This window comes from Struthio camelus, chromosome 4, assembly GCF_040807025.1.
Source record: "Struthio camelus isolate bStrCam1 chromosome 4, bStrCam1.hap1, whole genome shotgun sequence".
Taxonomy (NCBI): Eukaryota; Metazoa; Chordata; class Aves; order Struthioniformes; family Struthionidae; genus Struthio; species Struthio camelus.
The window spans coordinates 76,816,783-76,840,639 of record NC_090945.1 but is presented as its reverse complement, the minus strand read 5'-3'; the positions used below and the strand labels follow the sequence as shown (position 1 = coordinate 76,840,639).

The 23,857-nt window shown below is 38.1% G+C and overlaps 1 protein-coding gene across 2 annotated transcripts in view; it reads left to right on the top strand.

The window, feature by feature from the left end:
- Nucleotides 1–40: 40 nt before the first annotated feature.
- Nucleotides 41–23,857, top strand: part of GRK4 (G protein-coupled receptor kinase 4) — a 38,037-nt gene continuing 14,220 nt past the window's right edge. For both annotated transcript variants that reach the window (XR_011141117.1, XM_068943515.1), the window contains exons 1-8: nucleotides 41–366; nucleotides 10,996–11,082; nucleotides 11,722–11,834; nucleotides 15,784–15,861; nucleotides 16,834–16,934; nucleotides 19,461–19,553; nucleotides 20,744–20,807; nucleotides 21,531–21,671. Coding sequence is in view for 1 of the 2 variants with exons in the window: in XM_068943515.1 (XP_068799616.1) it covers nucleotides 315–366; nucleotides 10,996–11,082; nucleotides 11,722–11,834; nucleotides 15,784–15,861; nucleotides 16,834–16,934; nucleotides 19,461–19,553; nucleotides 20,744–20,807; nucleotides 21,531–21,671 (729 nt within the window). In the remaining variant the exon portion in view is untranslated. The remainder of the gene's footprint in view (nucleotides 367–10,995; nucleotides 11,083–11,721; nucleotides 11,835–15,783; nucleotides 15,862–16,833; nucleotides 16,935–19,460; nucleotides 19,554–20,743; nucleotides 20,808–21,530; nucleotides 21,672–23,857) is intronic.

Here is a 23,857-nt window from a genome sequence, read left to right as displayed (position 1 = left end):
GCGGGACAGGAGCGCAGAGGCGGCGCCGGTTGCGGTGGGCGGAGGAGGGCGGTCGAGCCATGGCCCGGGCGGGCGGTCGTTGCCTGCTGCTTGCCTCCGCCCTCGGGGAGGGGGAGGCCGGTGCCGGGGCGAGCAGCGGGTGATGGGGAAGAGGCGAGCGCGGCGCTGAGGTCCTGCGCGGCCGGATGAGCGGAGCCTCGGCGGCGCGGCGGCGGCGGCGGCGGCGGGGCCTGAGGAGGGGGCGAAGGAGGCAGTAGGAGCAGCCCCGGGGCGGCCTGGGCTCCGGCTGCCCTGAGGGGAGGGAGCCCCCGACCATGGAAATCGAGAACATCGTGGCCAACACGGTGCTGCTGAAAGCCCGGGAGGGTGAGAGAGGCGGCGGCGGCGGCGGTGGGGGGGAGGGAAGGAGGGGAAAGGGGTGGTGAGAGGGGTCGGGGTGGGCGCGTACCGGGGGGGGAGGAGCGGGCCCGAGGTGAGGGGCGAGGGGGCCGCCGAGGAGGGGGAGAGGAAGTGGAGGAGGAGAGAGGGTCCGGCCGGGCCGGCGGCACCGCCGCCGCCCCCCCCCCGCCCCCCCGGGGAAGTCCTGCTTGGGCCCTGGGGCACCTGCCCCGCTCCTGCCTCGGAGTGAAGCCGCTGCCGCTGGCCCGTGGTTTCTGAGGGGAAGCCTTTTCCTCCTTCCCCTTTCAGGCTCTTGATTCAAATGATGGTTTTGGGTTTTTTTTTTTTTTTTTCCGGATGTTTCAAGGAGATCAGTAATCTTTAAGTTTCTTTTTTTTTTTTTTTAATATATACCTGTATCTCTGTATATGTAAGTAAGAGAGGCTGAGTGATAGCAGGAAGAAGGGACCTAAATCTTCTCCGAAAGAAAACTTGCATTCTGTCTTGCCAAAATGCCTGCCTGCGTAAAGCATAGCTGGTGAACACCGCCAGCATTTTGCAGTTGAGTGTTTTGCATTAACCTAATATTAAGTGTGCTCTTTTCCATTGGGTTTAATACTGATTCACCAGAGCATCTTGAGCTGGAGGTTCCTCCCCTGATTAACAAACATTTCTGAGTAGGTCTGAAATTTAATCTGATACGCAGTCACTGCTTGAAACAAGTCCTGAAATAAGACTGTACTACTGCTTTTTGACTTACATAACTGTCCATTAAATGGTCCCTTGAAAGTCTCCCCAGATTGCCACTCTACACAGTGTAGTTTCTGGTTTTCAACTACAGATTGTGCACGTTCTCTTGTTGGATTCGATCCCGCCTTTCTTAATGATGTTGAGAAGTCCCACTAGTTTAGTTGGAGCTATTTAAAGTGAGTAAGAACAACAGAATCTGCCTGTGTATGTTTTGCAAGTTCCTCTAACTCTAAATGGGTTTGGCGCTTACGCCATATGTGTATCCAGTTAAATCTGCCTTAAGCAGCAAGAGAGGAAATTCCGCTTTTTTCGACTTTGAAGTGGGGTTTAAGAAGCAGAACAGTGATCACAGTTTTGGGCCATCTCCCAACCTTAGCTGAAAAGACCACCTCAAACTAGAGGACAAGTTTTGGCTCGTTTCACTGGCAGTACATGTCTGTGGTGGTGCAGCGTGGATTTGGAGTTTGCATTGAAGTGTTCTGAGAAATGAAGGGTACTATGCCCAAATCCTCACCGCAAAGAGTGCAGTGGTAATCTGGAAAGGCTTTTAAGTGGCTGCTTCATGTCAGTTTGCCTCTTTAGTTAAGGATTCACTGTATTTAAAAAATATATATATAGTGGTAGGACTGACCAAACAAGATATTTTAATGAACTAAACGAAAGTCTGACAGCAGCTGATGTGAATATGATTGGTTGGTTCTACCTGATGTGAATTTTATAGAAGTCAAGGCAGTAAGCTGTTACTCTTTTGGACCTTCTGTTGGCCCAGGCTCTTTTTTGAGCTCACACACACAAAAAAAAGTGATTTCTGGCTTTGAAACTCCATTGGTAAACTGATGGAGGTCTTTTACCTTTTCAGGATGTCTGTGTCCCTGTACTTGGGGTATTCAGTACATCACATTTTTCAAAATGCTCCCTGAAATGAAAGGATTTTCTGTCTGTTGCGTACTGTGGCTGGTCTGGAAATGTCTGGTTCACACCTTCTGTCAGGGCCTTTTCATAAAATCCCTGTCCCACTTCTATTCTGTTGTGTCTGGTAGGCTCTAAGAGAATGCAATTTGCACAGATACTATTTAGGATGTAGTTAGCTTACTAAAATGTGCTATTGGCTAAAAGGGCCTCAAAACGGGGACAGAAGAACAGTCTTTCGAGTGTCTTTTTCCTTCTCACCTTTCTCTTATCTCACTGTACAGAGTATGGAGAGGTGGGAGAGACTGAAAAAGTGTGGAATTACTGTTTTTTATGAAAAAGATTAAACCCTAAATTAATATCAAAGAGCTTAGATTAGTGATTTTTTTTTTTTCCCTCCACATAAGCGCAAGCCAAATCAGTAATACCTTTTCCGGTTTCTCTGTGTACTGAAGACTGGGTAAGAGAAGATATTTACTTGATTAAATGTTTAAGTTTTATAAGTGAAAGTAATAAAACAGAAACTACTGTGCTCTTATTTCATAGTTTTCAGGGGTATGTTGAAAGACAAATTAATGTAATTTTAATTATGGTTTGCATGGGTCTCAGTCTAACCTGCGATTCCTTCATGATGGAGATGAGTAGGAAAAAATCATACTCTTGAAAGCATCTTATCAACACTAGCTCTGTTAACCTTAGAGATAAGTTATCTTTGTTTTACAGATACAGAAACTAAATTAAAGATGTTATGTACTTGCTCTCATCTGGAGAAAGTGTATGGCAGAGGCATATTTAGAATGGATAAGTTCCTGGTACTACTGGACCAGACTGAAACAAATGAAACTTGAGCACATACAACAGACTTAAAATTCAAATGATTAGCCTAAAACTTGTACTCAGCAGTTTACTCTAATTTTAGGCACCTTCCTCTGTTGATTGTATTATTTTTTGGATATGAATACCATTTGAGTTTTGCATTTGTAAGTATGCAGGATTAGTGTAGCTTGAGCAGCTAAGTACATATCTACTGTATAAATCTCATTTGATATCTGGAAAGTTTAATCTAACTAGTGTGCTTAGAGAGATGCAGCTTTTTTTGCTATTTCTTTCTCCTGCTATGAAATGCAAATAAAAAGGGGTTCTGCTGTCTACCTTTGAACTGATAATCTTGTCATTAATTCATTTGATTAGAGACTTGCAGTTTTTTTTAAGTGAGGGTTCAAAACCCCATTTCCTGTGCAAGTACCTTAACCAGCAGGTAATAGCTTTGGCAGGACTGTGTAAACTCAAAAATTCCTCCTTTGGAAGTCGTGCTTCTATGGTGCTTTTAGCTCTTATTTTGAAAAATGAAGCTACAGATCTATGTATAATCTGACTTGAATTTTCTAATTTAGTTTGCATAATGAAAGCACTGGTTTATAAGAGTTTGCTAGTCTGATTTTTTTTTTTTTTTTCAGGCCAGTTCAAACCCTTGCCTCCCACAGCCTTGAAACTTTCAATTTTGTTTTATGCTGCAATTCTCCAAGAGGATTTTTCTGAAACCTTTCCTTCCATAGACCAGGCTATTTTAATAGAAGCATGTCTGTTTCCAAATGACTTGTGATATCTCCGTAGTAACGCCAGCGCTTGTTTGTGTGACGAAGGAAAGCTATGAGGATTACTTATCTTCCTTTAATGTGACTTTGTAAATAATCAAATGCCAGCTCCTCGTGTGTGGGGGTGTTCGTGATGGCTCATGCTGTGTGACTCTTGTACGTACCTGCTATTATAAAATATTGTGGTAACACAAAATACCCTGTTATACTTTACGGACCAACGATAGAGAGAGGAGTTAGGAGCTTTGTGGGAGTTTCTCTTTCGTCCTCTGCTTTTTCCAGTTGACCTGCTCGTGCGGAGATCTAACCTTGCTAACCTGTCCCCTGGGGGGATTTGCCTCCAGGTGAAAGTTGTCGTGCCAGGTGTTTTGGCATTCCCATTCCCGTTTTCCTGGGATATGTGACTTTCTAGCTCTCTTCCTCTTGCAAATACCTATCTTTTGAAGGGAAATCTGTATGTGAGAAATAATAGCTAACAGAAGGTTTTATTGATTGATGGAAAAAGGGAAGACTTCTTAACCTGAACTCTATTGTGAAACAGTACAAATAGCTGAGTAGACAAACAGGAGATTATGTATGAAAGCGAACTGGAAGTTGATCTTGTTATGAGCGTGGCGGTGTAGCGACTGAGATAGCAAAGCTGTAAAAGTGCTAAGTTATAGTGGTGGTGTATGAATGGAACTGTAAGATAGACGTTATCAAAGCTTGTAGTTTCATCATCTCTTTACTCAGATGTTCATGTATCGGGCTTTTTATGTGTAAAAGAATAACGTATAGCAGTATATTTTGGGTAAGAGCAGAGGAATTAACACATTTTTCCCTAGCAGAAATATCTTTGAAATTAGTATCTCTTGAAAGAAATTGAAGAATTTATCCTATAAATGGGAACAAATGACAAATATAAACTAGGATATTCTGAAAGAAATCTAAAAGTTTAGGGAAAAATATTTTCTTATTTTATAAATACTTTTCTTTATATTGGTAGCTTCTGTTCTTCACAGTTATTTCAGTCGCTCCCAGTAACTCCTTTGAGTATATGTAAACCGCAAATTCATTTCAGTATCCCACACATAGCCTGTGATGTTTTGAAGGAAAGAAATTCATCAGTGTATACTTAAAATTGCTTAAGAGGTTCCTTTTTTTCATTGCCTAAAGTAATAGGCTCCAAAAATACTTTCAAAAGATAGATCTGTAGTTCCTTTGAAGTCAATGACAGTTTACCCCAGTTGAGGAACTATGCCAAGAGTATTTGTTAAACATACCTGGTCCATTTGCATCCGCTGCAAAAATTTTTTTATACAGCTCTGGCATGGGTCTGCTGTTAGGAACATAATATGTATATCATGATCAGCTTAAGCTGAAGTTAAGTTCAAGGATCTATCAAAAGTGGGCCCTCCAGCTCTTCCTTGTATTGACTCTAGCCCATGGCTGCAGAATGGGTTAGATTGATGCATGGATGCAGCTGGAAATTACTTAGTCCCCTTCCCCCCCCCCACCCCCCTAAATTTCAGATGCATCAGCAAGCCCTTGCTGATTTGATAATTGTTAGGTGCAACCCAAGAACGAAGTTAGCGGGAACCTTTCAGTAACAAGTGTGTTTTAAACCAATCCGGAAATGTCACTGCTTGTATACAAAGGTGCTTGCTTGAGAACTGAAACTGGACTGGTTTACCACTTCTCCCAAAAAATAACCAGACCACCCAGATTGTCTGTTTGAACTGTCTGTGTTTAAAAACAACTGGAATAATTCTTCAAGAGAAGTAACTCCTACTCTTACTTGCAACATAAGGTAATAATTCAAAATAGTATTGGTGGTGATACATGGGTGGATATTCTATATGTATTCGTAACTAGAAAGAAAATTCTAAGGAGATTGCTCAGAATACTGCAGTTGGGCTGTTGAATTAAACTTTACATCTTTAAAATTAAAATTAAATCTTTAATTATTTCTGGAGTATTTCTGGACAGGAGCGATACCAAGACACGCTCACAGCCAGACTTACAGTCTTCAGAGTCCTTTCACCAGCCGCAAATGTAAATTTTGTTGTGTATGACTGCCATGAGTTCTTACAATTGCTGTTATTTTTGTCTATTCTTCCCTTATTCGCCTATGCTCTATTGTACTCTCTTATTGCATTGTGTTTTAAATTAATGTAAACTCATTGTGGCAGGAAACATGTCTTCCTGTGTTTGTACAGAATTATGTACAATGTCTGCTTTTTTTGTCCTTTATTTAACAAACTGTAATGAGAATGCATGTGGGCATGCTGGAATCTAAATAATTACATTTACTAAATAAACACAGCATGAGAGGTCTAGTTATTGATATACACTGCTGCTTTGGTTACCTCAAATGTGGCAATTGTAACTAGAGGTTTCACAATCTATTTGAAGGAACTTCTTTTCTAGCTGCTGCAGTCCTGAGGTCAGTGCATACCATCATGATAAAACAACCCTTACTCATCAAGGAATTAGCTGTGAAATTGGAGTTTTCTTACTGTTTTGTTCTAGTAATCCATGTTCATTAAGTTCTGATTATGACCCTCTCAAAATAAAAAGCATACACCAAGATTGTATCGTTTGACTACGAGACTTCAATAATAAATTCAAATTCAGATTAGTTACATTTACTTGAGTTGAAACGAAATTTTCATACCTACTTTCTGAAGAAATGCAGGAGGTGCAGCCTGTATGCACTGGCATTCTGAAGTGTGCAAATGACTACTTGAATTGTATATAGAGCTGATGTGAAGAACCAGTTGTTCAAGTGGTTATAGCTGTGGAAACGCTAAATAGTTGTGCATATAAACAACCTGCCCAAATGTGCACATAGATATGTGGGGTGTTTTGTACTGCTTACAGTGTTACTGCTGTAACAGTCAGATGAGCCAAGAGGACTCGGGCATTACTCTGCTTAAGTCCCATTCAAGGCACATGAGGAGTGCAAGGAGTATTATCTTAAAAATGCCATAAAACTCTATAATCTATAGATAGCCTAGTTTTATCCATTTATTACTGAACTACTTGCATTTTTGCTTCTGTTTGTGTTCAGAACTGCCTTCGTCTTTGTAATGCTGGAGAGTTAGGTGCCTGCCTTGCACTGAAACCTGAATTTTCAGCTAGATGACTCTGGTAGATTTACTGAGAGCCAGCCAGCTATATGTATCAAATTTCTGGAAAAATCCTGTTCTATGTAGTACTTTAAAGAAGATGCCACTTTGTTAAACCTAATTGTTAAGCTGTGACTGTGCATGCTTTTCAAGGAACTGAGGTGTCAAAAAATGCATCTGACCTGTGCAATGGAAAAGAGTGCAAAGACCCCAAAAGCAGCACCATATAAGCAATCTCTGGGATTGGAAGCAAGAAGGCCTTCCTAAAGCGATGTTATATGTGAGCCTGTCCTCTAGCCTGCAGTTAGCACTGCGTTGTTGTTACCGTTCTGATTTGAGGGCCTGAGGTTTTAATTCTGTAGCATGTTATGTCTTGAAGGTGGGTCTTGCAGTAAAGGCATACTGTGAAAGCTTGCTGCTCAGTGTTTACAAATACCTTTGTAGCATAAAGCCATAGTTTGGCGGGGATGTTTTGATTCTTCACTGAATCATGAATGGTTTGAAGGGAAATGAGCTGTGAGTAGGAGGAGATTTTAATTCACATGCATTTTAAAATTCCGTCGGAAGCTTGCTTACAGCTGAAAAAGTTGCATGAGGACAGATGTGTTAACAGACAGTGTATGTACTTGGATTATTCTTGCAGATCTCAGTGCAGATAATGGAGTGCTGCTGTGTCAATTCTTTTGCATTTTTCACCAAAACTCTTGATTATACAGTTAAAAGCATGCTGTAGGTCCTCTACTCGATGCGGATGAACGCTTTCAGAGCTCATCTGGGTGGGGCCTCGTGTGAAATTCTCAGCTGGTATCTGACAATCTGGTTTGTGGAATCAGTTTTGCAAGAGTGATGTGGCAATCGTGCACTCCTAGTGCTGTGTAGCTGTGTGCTTCCCAAGCATACAGATCGGTGCTGTGTTACTTGCAGTTTACAGGCAGGAAAGCTGAAGCGTGGAGGTCCCTGAGCACCTCAATGGCAGAATTTCAGTGGCAGTGTATATCCGTTGAATCTTAGCACATATAATCTATGTGCTTTTATTAGCAAAAGAGCAGGATACTTTCAATGAAATGACTTTCCTTGTGTAGGACAGAATCCAGTGTTTCTATGTCTACCTGTCCTAAGGAAGACTGAGTAATAATGTTCAATGAACACTGTGCTCAGTGATAGGAAAGTATGTACACATACTGCTTATAAAGAAGATGACTGTGGGTGTTGGAAGTCCACATGATGCTTTGAAAAATATTCTTAGCTGTCTAAACTTGTTTCTTGTCGTACATAAGTTGTTCAAACATTGCTCTTAAGCTTAAAAAGATGAAAAATTGAAGTATTTAAAAACTTGTACATACTATACTCCAGTGGAATGATCTAACGGAGTTTTTAAGGAAAAACATGTAAAGAGGTAAAAGCCTCTAAGGCATAATTTGGGTAAGAGAAGAAGGTAACATTCTCATATGTACTCAAAAATGTAATTGCAGTGTTTCCTCGTCATAATGGTGCGTTGCTGCATCCACCCTTCTTTTTATAAAAGATGAGTGTCTTCACATTGGACTTTGTTCTAGCCAATTACATCTGAAAGAGGCAAAAGTGGTAATTAATCTGAAGCACGTAGGGCAGCCATAAAGCAGACTAACCTAATGGCTTTGTTGCCGCTGTGTTGGAAAGCGAACTATTGGTCTCTCTGGAAGAATTTTATCTCGAGCATTGCACAATGAGATCTAGAACAAAAGCTCTGAAATCAATATTAAGACGCTCTTACAAACCACAGTTGTTATAATTTGAGTTGTTACTTGTTTTGAACTGCCTCAGAAATGGAAAAGGATTTTGCCATTAGGGAATAATTGGAGCAACAAATTGTCCCCCTCAGTAACTTTTACCAGAAACGGCAAATTTATCTGTAAATGAAGTGGTCATGCATTCTCTTTACGTTACTGGGATAAATGAACTTTTTCTATGTCTTCACTGTAAGTGTAAGAACAGTCAATTCAGAGAAAAGAGAAAGCGTGGTGATTTATTGATACTCATAAAGCACTTGATTCTTGTGTATCACTAATAATTTATGTAGTCTTTACTGAACTTCTATCAGATGGTGAATTCAACTGCCTTATGATATGTGAAAAGTCTCTTTTGTAAAATCAAGTTTATAATGGTGATGTAGTGAGTAACTTGTGAAATATTTGGGGCAAAAGACTGCAGACTTTCTTGAACTGGAGATAATGTATAAAGCACCGGTGATCCTCTCTTTGGTATTTCATTCTTTGACTGTGCTTCAGAAGGTGACATAGGCTATGTCACAGTTCAGTTTTATTTCTCCCAAAAAACAGTGTGATATGAATTTGGGTTAGTTGAGCGTTTTTGGTCAGTGTTCATTGTGCTGTGTCGTGCAGAAATAAGTCTTTTATGAGCAGTTTCTAACAAAAGAAATTTACCTTCTGTGGTCCTTGCAGCCTAGCATGATTTTTCAGTTGCACAGTTTAAAAGCGAGTGAACGAAAGGTGGAAGCCTCTGTCTAGTATTTTTCTTAATATCATGTAACGATCTATATCTAGTCCTTTTCTGTTCAGAATATGCTTACAGGTTATGTATGTAAAGTGTTCATAGTTCTTGTTGTTATTGAGTTTTGTTTTTTTTTTTTTTTTGCTTGTGATCATTTCTGTTGGAAATGCATCTCTGAAAAATCGAACTGCACAGAGCAAGGATATATGCAGCTTTGTTATTGTTTTTAACTGGAGCGTCAAAACACTTTGTTAAACTAGGAGGAGTTGGGTTTAATGGTGCCAGTAGTATTGTGACTTCATGATTAATTCTGAGACTACATAAGGGAGGAAATAAATTTGAAGTGTCTGTATTGTAAAATACTTTGGAAGGTGAATGACTTATAAAGCAGCATTAGGACGTAAGAGCGCAGTAGAACTTTTTCAGAGAGTAGGTATCAGTTCAAATAACCTGCAAGCCAGCTTTTTAAGGTTTTGTATTCCTTATTTGTTTACTTTTCTGGTTATACTAGAGCTAAGAGTGTTTGTGGCAGCAGCACGGTAACATATCAGAGTTCCTGTTAGAAAAGAGCATGTAAATCTTCCTATGAGCTAAGGTGCACTCAGCTGGAAGCACTCTGACTGCAGTGATGGTCCTCTTAAAGAAACTATATGTTTGAGTGAAGAGATAATATATATGTTTTATTGTTCTGACAATGTTAGTTCCTTTCCCCCTGATTATTTAATTCTGAAAGACTTGAGAGCAAAGTTTGCTGCTTGGTTTCTATTCAGGTTGCTTTGGGTAACTCCCTTCCTTTCTCTCCCGTTGTGGTTAACTATGTAGTGCTGGGCTACGGTTAGAAAGTATGTGTACCTTTGCTGCTGTTCTATCATGTGGAAACACATCTGGCCATATCATGTAGTAAAATCATCTTTTAAAATATTTTGCGGCACGAAAATTACTCTTCTACTGAAATGTTTTGCAGTTAAAAAAAAAAAAAAAAAAAAAGTGGTCCTGTATCTGTGTCTCATCTTTTCTGATAAGTATGCATATCCTCTGCCAAGAAACTTGGCTTCTTCAGGTCTAAGTAAACATGCTAAAATTCTAATTTTAATGTAGAAAGCAGAGCACAAATATATTTTTGACAGAAACAATGGGGAAAATACCATAGCAGTTTCTTTTAATAAATTTAATGCTACTGCTGTGAAATCTCAAGGAATGAAAAGATCTAGATTTTACAACAGTTAAGTTCTGTCCGATATTGTGTGTGCCTCCTGTAGTCCAGAATAAAAGATATGTATTTGCGTAATGCCTACTTATTCATCAGTGGGGACCTATTGTTATCACTACTACTGCCCTTAAAAAACAAAAACAAAAACAAAAACCCTTGATTACCCAAAAACTCATTTAAAAACTGTGTATTTTGTTACTCAGCTTCAATACCTTCTGTTCTTGACCATGGTTGAGACATAACTCTTTGGTTTCTCATGTTGTTGCTGGTCCAGTTTTGTACAGAACTTTCAGAATATCTAGATATTTGTGTGCATAGCCAAAATGCAAAATATTTATATTGGAAAAGACTTTCAGCATTTTTTTAGTGTTTCATGTGAAAGTTCCTCTTTATCAGTTTTGTTACTGGTTTGGATATCCTTGTAGATAGATTTTCTTTGTAGGCAAAATAAGCATTCTGACAGATCTGCACAGAAGTGATCGAGTTTTACTCAGTTCAGAATATATTCCGACACAGTATTGTATTTTATGTTACTCTTATATTTCTCTTCTAGGAAAACGGAGTGGACGTAGTAAAAAATGGAAAGAGATGCTGAAGTTGCCGCCTGTTAGTTATTGTGAAGGTATTAGACATTCAATTGGTAGGTGTCCTGTAAATGGTCCGTCTGATTTTTTTGGGAAGGAAGGGGGAGCGATTGGTGGTGTTAAGTAAAAGGCTTCTTTCTTGTTTCTCAATGCTCATTAACAACAACAAAAAAAGATATTAGACCTTTTAATGTAATGAAGACTTTATGAGAAGGTAAAAGCTGCATTGCAGCTCCTTACGTGTTAAACTAATCCTAAAAGAAAAATTCACTAAGCCATGAATTGGAAAAAGGAATCATGTTGTAACCTGAGTGAGAGAGAAATGTACTTCACTTTTTCCCATTATTTCTCTTAATAATTGTTAACGTTTTCTTTTCTTACGCTATACTTCTTTCCAAAACGATCTTATTTGCCTTGCCTTTCAGAGCTGCCTTGGTTTTTATTTCCTCCTCTTCTCCCTACCCCCTTCCCACATGGAACTTAATTTAGATATTTTTTTCTTAATAAATGTGATAGGCTGTAAGAGACTAGAAGGAAGTCTTTCAATATTCTTTGTGATCACTGCATCCATTTTTGATGTCGTTATTAAATATGTTACCATGAAATCTTGATGTTTTCTGACCCGTTCTCAAATGGGAGTAAGGAACACGCTGCCTTTTATTAAAGATATTTATTTCTTCTCGTCTCTTGCTCAGGAAAAGACTATAATCAGCTTTGTGACAAACAGCCTATAGGAAGACTTCTCTTCAGGCAGTTCTGTGATTCCAGACCGGAGTTGAAAAGGTGCATTGAATTCCTGGATGCAGTGGTAAGCAGTGATAAATCAGGGATTGATACCAGCAGGCAATAGTTTTAGGGAACAGTTTCTTCTGAAGTTTATAACATGTTAATTTTTTCTAAACATATTTGTGCATGAAAATTTACATGGAAATATAATGAAATTGACTCTTGGCCAACTGTTAAGCTGCAAGTTTTGATGAGTGTCAACAAACTCTGACTCTGTTAATTAAAGGAAATGTATTTACTGTAAAATCTCTGTCATCTTGATGTGGTCAGAACTACAAAAATGGTCATGATGGGAATGAGAGAAAGAATTTTGGAAAGACCATGCTGTGTTTGACTTTGAGCCTAACAAGATGTGTATGCAATGAGTATTACTTACGATGTGAGCACAGACTTGAAAATGTTGCAACTTGCAAGGAAGCCTTAGGCTAGACAGAATCTGCTAACTAAAAAAATGCAATAGAGATGGAAACTTAAAGAAACTCCTGGAGAAACCAAATTCCAGAGAACGAGGGGAAAGGAAGCGTGTGTCTTGATGCGTTTACATCTTGGTATCTCACGCTTAAGAGAGAGACAGAGAGGAGGGAAGAAGCATGCCCACAGCTGTATTTTGTCAAAATCCCAAAGCAAAGTCCTCACAGAGAGGGGGAAAGCAGTAAGAAGAGGAGGGCAGATGAGACAGCCTGGTGACGTTTTGCTCTCACTTGAGAGAATGATAGCTCAGAGCTTTATCTTTTTCCCTCATAGTTGATCAAAGAGCACGGAGGTGTAGTTTTAAGCTGAGATTGCTGCCAAGAGAACATTTTTCCTTATCCTGCCCATTTTTGTTCTATTTATAAGAAGGGAACAAATTAAGTAGGGTAGTACTTCTGCTTACATGCGTCCCAAAATAAAGCTTCAGAAAAGATCGCTCTGAAAGGTGCAGGATGTAAGGATGTAGACTGGATTATTGTGCTGCCCTTCTACCTCGCCATGTCTCCCTTCCCTCTGCAGGAGCATAAACTGAGACATTTGATCAGGTGAAAAGGAGTTTTCAGTGTGAAATAAACCCCAGAGGTGCCTTTTGTTTGTGTGTGTTTTTCTTTTTGGTAGCTTTTCATCTCTGGAATCAAGAAGGACATTTTTATTCTGTTGGAATCAGTGTCTTATCTTCAGAGATTCATCACCACATAGAATGAGAAAGACTCTTAACATTAGTGAACACTCTTTTATTTTTATTTTTTCCATGGTTGATGCATCTTTGTGCAGTTAGGCCTACTCTCCAGGTGCCTTTCACCCAAGATGTACTTTTTGACTCTCGGGAGCTCACCAAGAGGCCAACTGGAGACACAGAATGGATTTAATGGAAATCCAAACAGGAGAGCTAAATATCTTGAGTTGAATGTACACCCGAGGCTTTGATGAGCAACGTGCAATGGGGAGACTGCTGACAAATCTGGATGCACTCTTAATGGTCACAACTTTTGTACACGTTTTTAATCCTTAAAAGCTTAGATAAGGAAAAGTAGAATCTTAGCACAAAGGAGAAAAATGTTAGGTGTAACTGTAAGGCATGGCTCTTTTTGCTGTGCAGATGACCCTTTTCAGATAAAATAACTGTGTTTTACACTAACTGAATACTTTGACTTGCTTTGAAATATGCAGCCTATGATGTTATGTGGATTGCAACACTAGCATAAATAAAACATTTTTTCATAGTTGTGATCTACGGGACAATTTCTCAATTTACTCTTTTTTTAATCTTCCATTTAGAGAACAGTGTTGAAGAATCACTTGGAAATCACAGAAATAAGAAGTCTCTTAAGAGCTGAGATAACCTTTAATCTGTGCCTCTCACAATCTGAAAGCTAGCATGCTCTCTTGATCAAGGAAGTGAGATATAATGCCTATAATGCCCTTCCTTACACATGGTTCCTGAGTTAGCCTGCTTCTCTTTTCTTTTTCTCTTCAGCAAACTTGTTTAAGGTTGTTTTTTTTGTGAGGGGCCCTTCATGGTGTTAATGCGAAGGGGAAGGCCATGGGCTTTTTATTTTTGGTTATTTGTGTCAGATTTTTTAAAAATTAATTTTAGACTTAAAATTTTTTTGCGAATAAACTTTCTGGCATAAAATGACTGTAGGGAGTCTTAAGGGGCCTGGCATCTTAATTTATAGAGTTTTCCGGTTCACCCATGTGAAGGATGATTATTTCAGAAGGCCAAAATGACAAATACAAGACAGTCTAATCTTACATTGTCTTCATGTTTTGAGTACTAAGACTGATAAGCTTTAATGCTTGAGAAGGTATGGCCTTGCAGTCTGTAGTCAACTTGTGGCTTTACAGGAGGAAGAGTTGTGAAATAATTGAATATAAGGGACAGAAATTAGAGAGTTAAATTAATCTGATCATCTAGTGACTCATTTCAGTAGCTGGGGAGAAGGTTACTTAAGCATGAAAAAGAATGGGTGGCAACTCAAACTTCTCTTTGTGAAACTTTGTGAGTAATAGAAATTAGTTGACAAGACTGTCTCTTAAACTTCCTTTTAAATTGCAATATCTGCTTAAAACAGAATGCTTAACTGTTCAAAGTTAGTGACTGCTTTGACATAATTGAAAATGTTAAAGATGGTAAGGGCATTGCTGTGGTTGATTAACTATTCCGACCTGCTGAGGCTGCGTGATAGGTGCAGAAGAATTCCTTACCATTGGACTGATTGCTCTGGAAGTAAAGCAGCAAAACCAATAGCTTCAAATTGTTGATGGGTTTGAGTGCTGTTTTCAAGTGGTTGACACCATAATGTTTCAGCAGGTGGAGGTGTGGATGATTTAGTGTGGGTTGGTTAACTGATCATAGAAATGAAGTTTAGGGATTCTGTATTTCCAGTCTTGGGTGTTTATTTTGTTCTTGAAGAGTCATTTTTAGTTGTATAGTTTTCTTTACATAACTTCTCTTCTGCTGATTAGATCAGTCGCGTGGACTTCCATTGAGATTCTTAATGATTATTGTCCCAAGATGCCAAAATGTTGTTTTGTATAGTATAGTCCTCCGTTCTGGCGGTCTGCCATATATTCTTTGTTCCTAGATGCATGCATGTACATTTTGAGATATGAAATGAAGTCGTTTTAATTGAATTGGCCCAGCTTACCGAACTAATACAGACTGAGATACTGTTTGAGATTTGTTCTTTTCTAGTTCATCATTCTACCAGGTTCTGTGTTACCTTTGAAAGTCATAATTTTTGATAAGTGCTTCAAAAGTATTCCTTGAAATTATTAATAGTAACCAGTCCTTGGAGTTTTTTAATACCAGTTTGTCTGCGTGTTTTCTTTTTTTTTTAAAGTAGCTATCAAGATCTATCAAGCTGCCTGTTCTTAATCAGCATAATATACCTTATTGCACAGTGGTCTGTCTTTATATTGCAATGTCATATATTACGAAGCGAAAAACATCGTAAAATTTTGTAACTACTCAGTTTCCTTTTATCAAGGAATGAAGTCGGGTTTATTTGAGATTTCATTTATTTTCAGTCAACACGGCCTTGTAGGAAGTAACAATAAATAATTAAAGAATAAGAATACAGTAATCAGCTTTTTCTTTACTTCATAGTCTTATACCAGATTTACCAAGACTATAGTAAAGAAAAACATCTGGATCACTCTGCACTACAACACTACATATACATTGTTTCACTGTAATTTTATCTCTACTTTAACCTCTAAGATGTAGCTTCTGTAACTGAAACTAGTCAAACTACTGGTTTCAATGCATTTTTTAAAAGTTAAATTCCATGTGTGTTTCCCCTCCCCCCCCTAATTCTTAGGCTAAAGAATTATGTAGCCTAAAATTCTTTAAATAGATTTAAAACAGTGAGAACATTCAGTTTCCTATTAGGAGCATCCTGGTATTTGTGGTTAAAATTTGCCTAGCATCACGTTAAAGAGTGCAGTACTAAATAACTCTGAATGTAATTTAATTTTCAATTCCATTCCACTAGGCAGAGTATGAGGTATCTTCAGATGAAAAGCGTATAGACTGTGGCCTGAAAGTTTTAGAGACCTACTTCACTAACGGGGTAAATATTACATTGCAAAGTATTCTGTCAAATTTAGTGTAAACGTTAGATAAGTTAGAAACCTAAAGAATGAGTGGCTGCATCGCTTTTAATAAATTGAGTTCCAAACTTTACTGGTCCCATTTTTGACTTTCTGAAACATTATACTACCTTCTAAAACTGTGAAACTGTGTATCAGCTTGAGCAGAAACCTTGGTTGCTCTCTCTTGTTTAAAACTAGTACCATCATAACTTATTCTCCTGCTTTTTTTTTTTTTTTAATACTTGTCTCAAGTGAAGATATATTCATCATTTTGCATCTAAAGAAGACTTGTTAACAAAGGAACTCAGAGTTTTACAGTCTGGGGACATGAGAATGAGGAGTTTCTGAAAGTCAGATGGATTTTTTTCTTGTTTACTCCTGTGTGGCCCTGATCAGTTACCTATACATTTATAGAGTTGCTACAGCTTTTCACAAAGTCAAATGATAGTTCAGAAGGTTTTACCTCAAATGAACGTCTTCTAGATGCCATAAAAGTGGATAGACTCAAGTTAGTCGCATCTCCTCTGATACTTTCTTTGAGATTGCCAAAGGTAAAATGCAATTTTGCTGAAAAACAGATTTCTTTGAACTGGTTTGAAATAGTTTCCCAAACTGCATATTTTTTCCCTCCCACCTTTCCCTTCCTGCCAAACCAGATAGATACTTGCTTTTGTGGTGGCAGGCCTATTGAAAGAAGAAGTAGAATTATTACCAAATGTATTTCCTAGGGTATTGCAGTAGAAATGCATTGAAAGTTATTGCAGTTCTTTGTAATAGGGAACAAATATAAATTTTGCCCAGTTTTGACTTTTCTGGTGTTCTCTCTTGTCAAGACCATTCTTTTCCTTTTCCTGTATTAGAAGTTTTTATTTTACTTTAAATACAGAACTTCTGATTCTTTCAAGTTGCAAAATTGCCTTTATTGTTGCATTTTCTTGCATTATGTAAAGTCTGCAGCACACTTGCCAGAAATACCTCAGGAGACAGTAAATGAATGTAAAGCAAGACTGGAAAAGAACCCATCTAAAGATCTTTTTATGGACTGTACCAGGTAAGTTAAGAATGCATAATGCTAAGTTTAAGTATTGCGAGAGAACTTCATGTCTGTCCGAGACAGTGAAAGGTGAAGTTACTACATGCTGCACACAGTACTTGGTCTCTGACATGGGTAAGACCCAAGAGTTTGGAAATTAGGAACAGGACTAGGTTTCTTTCAGACACGGTTTAAATACCTGACTTCTGAAGAGTTTTTTTTTTTCCCTTTAATGCTGAGATCATTAAAGCCTGTCTTATTTATTGCATAAAATCATGCTATTGTCTGCAAATGGTTTATCTCTTTATCTATTATAATTTAGAATAGTATTTCTCTTTAATATATTTTTACCTTTTGGTAGTGAGTGCTCTTCCCTGTTGAAGGTACTTGGAAAATATGAAGTTATAAATGCAGGCTTGAAAGATTTGTGAACAATGTTGTACACTTCATGGTTCTTGAAAATGTATTGCACTCAGCCTAGCAGTTATATTCTGTTGGGATAGCTGATTAAAGGATTGATTGAAATAGTTAACACAGACTGCAGATAGCACGCTTGGTTTTGTTCTGAAGTCATGTGGTGATATTTCACACACCTGCTGCAAGGAAGGCTTTTCTTGGAGGGACAGTACATATTTGCCAATGTCCCAAGACCTTCTAGAGCATTTATGTTTCTAATATTACTGGTTCTTCAAGGCATGCTTGATCACGTTTGTCTGAAGGCTTGCAACATGTTTTGTCAGTGCTTGGGTCATCACCCTGGCAACAGAAAATAGGTATACTTGAGACTGGAAGATTGAAAGGGATATGTGAGAACAGCTAGTAAAACTTGTCTCGAGTGGATATTCTGTCTTGTAGGTCATCCTCTTTCCTCTGTCCAGTAAATGTCTGGATACAGTCTGATGTTTCCCCAATTTCTTTTTCACCTTGGTTTTTAGCTTAAGGGGAAGGACAAAGATACATGGCATTCAGGTTTGGAGGTGTCGTTTAGTATTGAAATTTCAAATTCTAGAACAAAAATTCCTTTACCTTCCTTCAAAGAATGTAGGGTAACTGGTAGATCCTTTCCTGTAAATATCTTTCTGAGGTCATACTTGCGGGGTCATAGTTGCATTGCATTGCATAGCTACTGAGAGGCTCTCTTTCTAAATGAGGTATCAGTCTTTTTGACTCTCTTCTGTCTGCTTCGAAGAGGGGACGTGGTACTTTACCTGCGACTTTCTAGCCCTGCATTCTCAGCAGTGAAGCTGAGGCAGGTTAATTTTTCTTTTTAATTAATAGCCAACAAAATATTTAGAGTCTGAGTACGTATACTATTTTGTATCTTTGTTATGCTGAAAAGGATTTGGGAATTGACTCTTCTAATGCCTCCTGTTTAATATTAATCTTTAAGGAAAATTTTGTTTTAAATACTTTTTTTAAACAGTGATTAACGTACTTCAGCCTATTTCAGACAGTTTTTTTTTTTTGCTTTTAAAAACTTTGCTCTGAACCATAAAATACTTGTGTTCTAGCTACACGGGTCAGCGCTACAAATTGAAATTAATCAGCTCTGCCGGACTGTCTTTCTGATAACTTTGCTTTTAAACGCGTTCATTAATTGTCATATGTCTTGAGAGCTCTCGTTTTGCTAAAAAGGCTTTTTGGCAGTTCTAAAGTAACCTTAGAGAGCCTGTGTTTTACTGATGAAGCAATTACTAAGGTAAGTCCTTATAAAACACTAGTGTGTTGCCTTTTACTGAGCTAGTTTGGGTGCCTCAGTAGGTTGACAATGAGACAGCACGCTTTTGGGAGTAGGTGGGACGTTAGCCACTGAATTGTGAAACAGTGCTTCTAAGTGAGCAGACGTTAGAGGTTGCAGCAAAATTTTTATACGTTGCTGCCTCTGGATAAGCTTAAAAAAAAAATCTGAGAAGAAATTGTACATGGATGGAATATGGAAGCCAAGTAAAAGAACTTAAACTTAGCATTCACCCCCCCCCCCCCCCCCGGTTTTCTTCCAATACTATCATTCTGGTATACCCAAAATTCTTAAAGGACTATCTGAAAAAGTGCTAGGACCAGCCTTTTGACAGCAGAATTGTGGTCTTACATGAGTAACCGTGATAAGCTGTTCTGAAATGTTTGTGTTTCTCTGCACTTTATGCCCTGCCCTCTTATGGTAGAGCTGGGTGGTGGGGTGAGGGGAGAATTTCTTCCTTATGCATAAATACTGGCATTATTATATCGGAAGTACCTTCACCTGATAATACTGTTTAGATGGGCTTAAACATAGTTAACGAGAACATATACATCAAACGTCTAGTTACTGTAGTAAGTAGGAGTAGCTTGTCATTCACTAGTGTTTTGACAGGAATGGTTCTGTGTGACGGTTAGCCGCTCGCTTTGTGAGATGCATAGGTTAAAACCACAGGAGAGCACAGTCAGTGACAATGTTCTTCTGCCTACAGCTTCACTGATGTGTATGGTTTTAAAAAACTGATAGCATCTCCTGCTTCATCAGTTTGTCAATATAAAATGGACTGATTTTTATTTTCCCATCCTTAGAGTTGTCCATGAATATTTAAGCAGAGGACCTTTTGAAGCTTACCAAGATAGTGTGTATTTTTCCCGTTTTTTACAGTGGAAATGGCTGGAAAAGTAAGTTCGTTTATGATGTTTATATTTTGTTTTGTGGCCAACTCTGCCTGTTACGCTCTAAACACCGTAGAGCCCTAATGAATGACACTACCTGTCTGAGAAATTATGATCTGAAAGACAAGATGTAAAGGATGATATTGATGGAACAGTTAGAGCCGATACCCTGGCTGAAGTATCTGTGCAGGCGCCTCTTAAGTGGTGAATTTATTTTAGATGAATACAAACTTATTATCGTATCCATATATGTTTGGCTGTAAAGTGTGTAGTGGGATACCAGCCCTTGGAATTTCTATCAGCATTTGGTTTCAGACGTGGTCTAATTTGTGACTAGTGAGCAAATTAATATGGTTTTAAAACCCATCATGTGACTGGGTAACTAATGCATTTTTCAGGGTGGTAGAGAGGTCCAGTTCAGCTCCAGTTCACCAAGATTTCTATCTCAGGAAGAGAACTAGGGACATAACTCAGTTAAACCAAATTCTCTACCAAATGAACGTAGTAAGTTCCATTTGCTTCCCTGAAAACTGGACTGCATTAACACTGATCGCTCGTTAAAGAAACAAACCTCACCACCATGAAATAGCCCTGCTCTCATGCGGGTTTAGGAATACTTTAGCATAGAATGGCTGGCAAGTTTACTGCCTCCGACTGTCTGTTCCTCTGCTACTACATCAATACCTGAACGGTTTGTCAAATCAGCCCTGAACTGCTGTTGTACACCACAACTCTTTGTAAAGGGAAATTGGAAATTGTTTACCTTTCCAATATGGCACTGTAAGCAGGATCTGATTGAAAAGCAGCCTAAGTATCAGCCTAGTGCAGCTGAGGGAGCCAGCTGGAGGTGATAAGCTGACCATCATTTTGAGCCTTACTTGTTCTCATCCTAAACAGCATAAGGCCTAATTGATCTGTTCTTCTTTTCTTTTATTTTTATTTTTATTTTTATTCTTATTTTCCTGTTATTGTGAATGTTTGATGACCACATGAGGGAACCGGTGTTTCTAGTAAGGGTGCCCCTTTCCTTTGACGTTCAACTTGTTATATAACGCTGTCTTCATGAGGTCAAGGCAACATTTTGTTCAGATGTTTTTCAGAACGGGAAGGAGAAAATGAAGACTGACCTTGGGGCGGGAGGGAATTACAGACTTTTGTAATTCCTGTTACAGTGATTGTTTCTTTCTGTTAATCAGGCAACCAGTAACCAAACACACATTTAGGCATTACCGAGTACTAGGCAAAGGTGGATTTGGAGAGGTGAGTACTGAGGCATCTTTCTATGAGGCAATCATTAAAGTTTAATGCAGAGGAAAAAATGATTTTATCTTTTGGTTCCGTTAACAATCTACTTCTGACGTATCGACTGCCAAACTGTCATCAGTCCAAACCGTTATCTTTTAATGTGCTAGTCTCTATACTGGAGGTCATGCAGAGAGATGGAGAAGCTTTCACTGACTACAACAATAGTTACATAGCATTCTGCTGAGATATTTTTTTATTTGGCAATGAGAACGTAGTTTTGTTTCTACTTAGTATGTAACATACATGAACTTGATATGAAAATCTTCAGGTTTCATTGTGTTAATAATTCACTACTTAAAGAAACAAACCAAATGTTTTGCTTGCATGCCAGTATTGAAGGAGAAGAAGGGTTACTAAAATGTCATTATCTTTCTCCCACTTGATTATGGTGTGGATGTTTGTCCTCTGTCCTGTTTGTCCAGACATATACAATGCAGATGTTTCACCAGTACAAGATACACAGTTTTACTAAAGCATTCACCCCTAACAAAAATAGGTTTGCTCCTGTGTAACCATCTTTTCCATTTCTGTTACAGCTTTTGTGGCCCTCTTAAATTGTTTCATGGGTGAATGCTGTGTATTAAGTCTTCTAGACTCATTTTCTGAGATCGTTCAGGAGTTTGAAAAAAATGAGAGAAAAAAAAGACTGGTGCCTCTGACATGCCTTCCCTTTTCTAGGTGTGTGCCTGTCAAGTGCGGGCAACAGGAAAAATGTATGCTTGTAAAAAACTAGAAAAAAAGAGAATAAAGAAGAGGAAAGGAGAATCAATGGCTCTAAACGAAAAAAGAATTCTAGAAAAAGTGAATAGTAGGTTTGTAGTAAGTATCTTCTTCTGCTCTTGTTCACAGAAGTTTGTCTCCCACTGTTTGTTTCATTTCGGTCTCTTCCAGAAGCTCATGGGCGCAAGACGTTTTGCAATTGATTTAAAGAGCATGTGACTGCAAAGAGGAATGATTGATATAAAGACTAGTACATCTTGTGTGTGAAGTAGCTCTGTGCAGAAGGTTTTTACATCCAGTATTGAATTGGTTCTAGCCTGGCAGCTTTTTCTCACTTATAACCAAAACGTTAGGTTCCGTTTCAGGATGCAGATGCCCCTAAATCTGTCCTGTGTTTAAAGGCGGATATAGTACTCAGACGTGAATAATAACTTAATTTCTGTTTCTGCTGCAGCCTGTGATTAAGTATGGTTGCTTAGGGTTAATAAAGAAGATATTCCATATACCTTGTTCCATCTTTTTTTTTTTTTTTTAACCTCTTCTGTTTCTCTTCTTTATCTCTTCTTCCAATCCCTTGCTCTGTTTTCCCCTCTTACCTCCTACTCCACTCCTATATGCTTATTTTCTTATGGTAAACACTGGTTTGTAACTTCATCTTTGGAAGTCATTCATAAATGCACTTCCAAAGGGCTGACTTCATGGGAGGTCTGCTATTTAATTGCCATTAGAAGTTATGTTTCCTGTGTTTCTGTGCCTTTTTTTAATATTAAATCTTTTATCTCTTTAGGTATTTTGATAGCATTCATTGCTGTAGTGCTTATGCATTTCAAGATAAACATGAAAGTGACTACTGTTTCAATTTAGGTTAGTTATACTGCTTTGCTGTGAACTAAAGCTGAAAGAGGTATATTGGATATGAAACAATTACCATAACTTCTCAATAGAAATTCCACAGAATTAAAATTTTAGTCTTAACGCTCTTGTCTAATGCTATCATATATTTTATGGTCTATTATTAACTGTAATTGCTAAGCAGCAAATCTAATAGCTTAGACGGATCAAAGACCGTGTATACCACGTAAACTTTTCCCCAGGTAATGTCTATCTCCTTCACTGAATTATTGTGATGTAAATGAACTTTACTTTGTTTTTAAATTCATTGACTGATACATTTTCTGTTACTGTTCAGAGCTGACTTTAAAGTACCTGATTTGGAGGGAATTGGAGGTTAATTAAAAAAATTTTTTTTTCCATTAAGCTTTCTGTATTAAAAACAAAAAAAAAAACTTCAGAATGCTGTGAGCTAAAAAGAAAAATGAAAAAACATGCTAGCCAGATGCATGAAGTCATTAAACAGGTATAAATAATGATTTTGTACAAGTATGCTAATGTTCTTTATTCGCAAGGCTCACAGGCGTAAGTTGCTCTCCAGAAATTACTAGCTCTAGAGAGATTTGAGATATGCAGAATGAAACTTCCATTTATGAGTAATTCTTTCAACGTATATAAGTATTAATAATGCAACAAATTTTAACTCAAAATCATTTTATAATGGTGAGCATAAGTCTTTTCCTTAGCCATCCAGTAGTGTCTCAATGCAACAGAGAAGATCTAGATCTAAGAGCTGTAGTAATACTGGGTTGGAAGTGGATAAGGTAGTTATTCATGGATGTGGCAGAACTGAAGTCATTAATAGCTGCGTAGATGGGTGTAAAACCTAACTGGTTTAAACCATCATATGTGAAGCCTTGATATAAGTAGCTGATTTGTATATTTATTTATTTATTATTCCATTTATGCTTCTTCTGAAGGAAAGGTTTTGTGTTATTAATGAGTTATGCCTTTGTGTGCTTGTGCTGCATTTAAAAATATTTTTACTGAGTCAAAAAAAACCAAAAACTGCTAGTTTAGTTTCCATTTAGGAAATGGAAGCTAAGTAAATGTTTAAATCCCATTGCTTTCAATACAAGTTAGCTAGGTGGTTAAGGTAACTTTAAGATCTTGCTAGATATTCAATAGCATAGCCTTTTTTTTTTTTTCCATTAAATTTGATTTTGTAGCTTAGACAACATAATACATTTTGCAGTTTACTATATTGTTGTAAAATTATTTTCCTTTAGATTCACAATTCAACTTTAAAACTTCATGTGCTTTCCAAACATTTATATAAAACTGAAGAAAATTTTTGTTCTTTCTGTCCCATCAATGTCATTCTGAATACAGTGAGAGGAAAGACTGTAAAGAGCCGTACTAAGTCCGTCTTACTGTTGACAAGTATGAAAGCC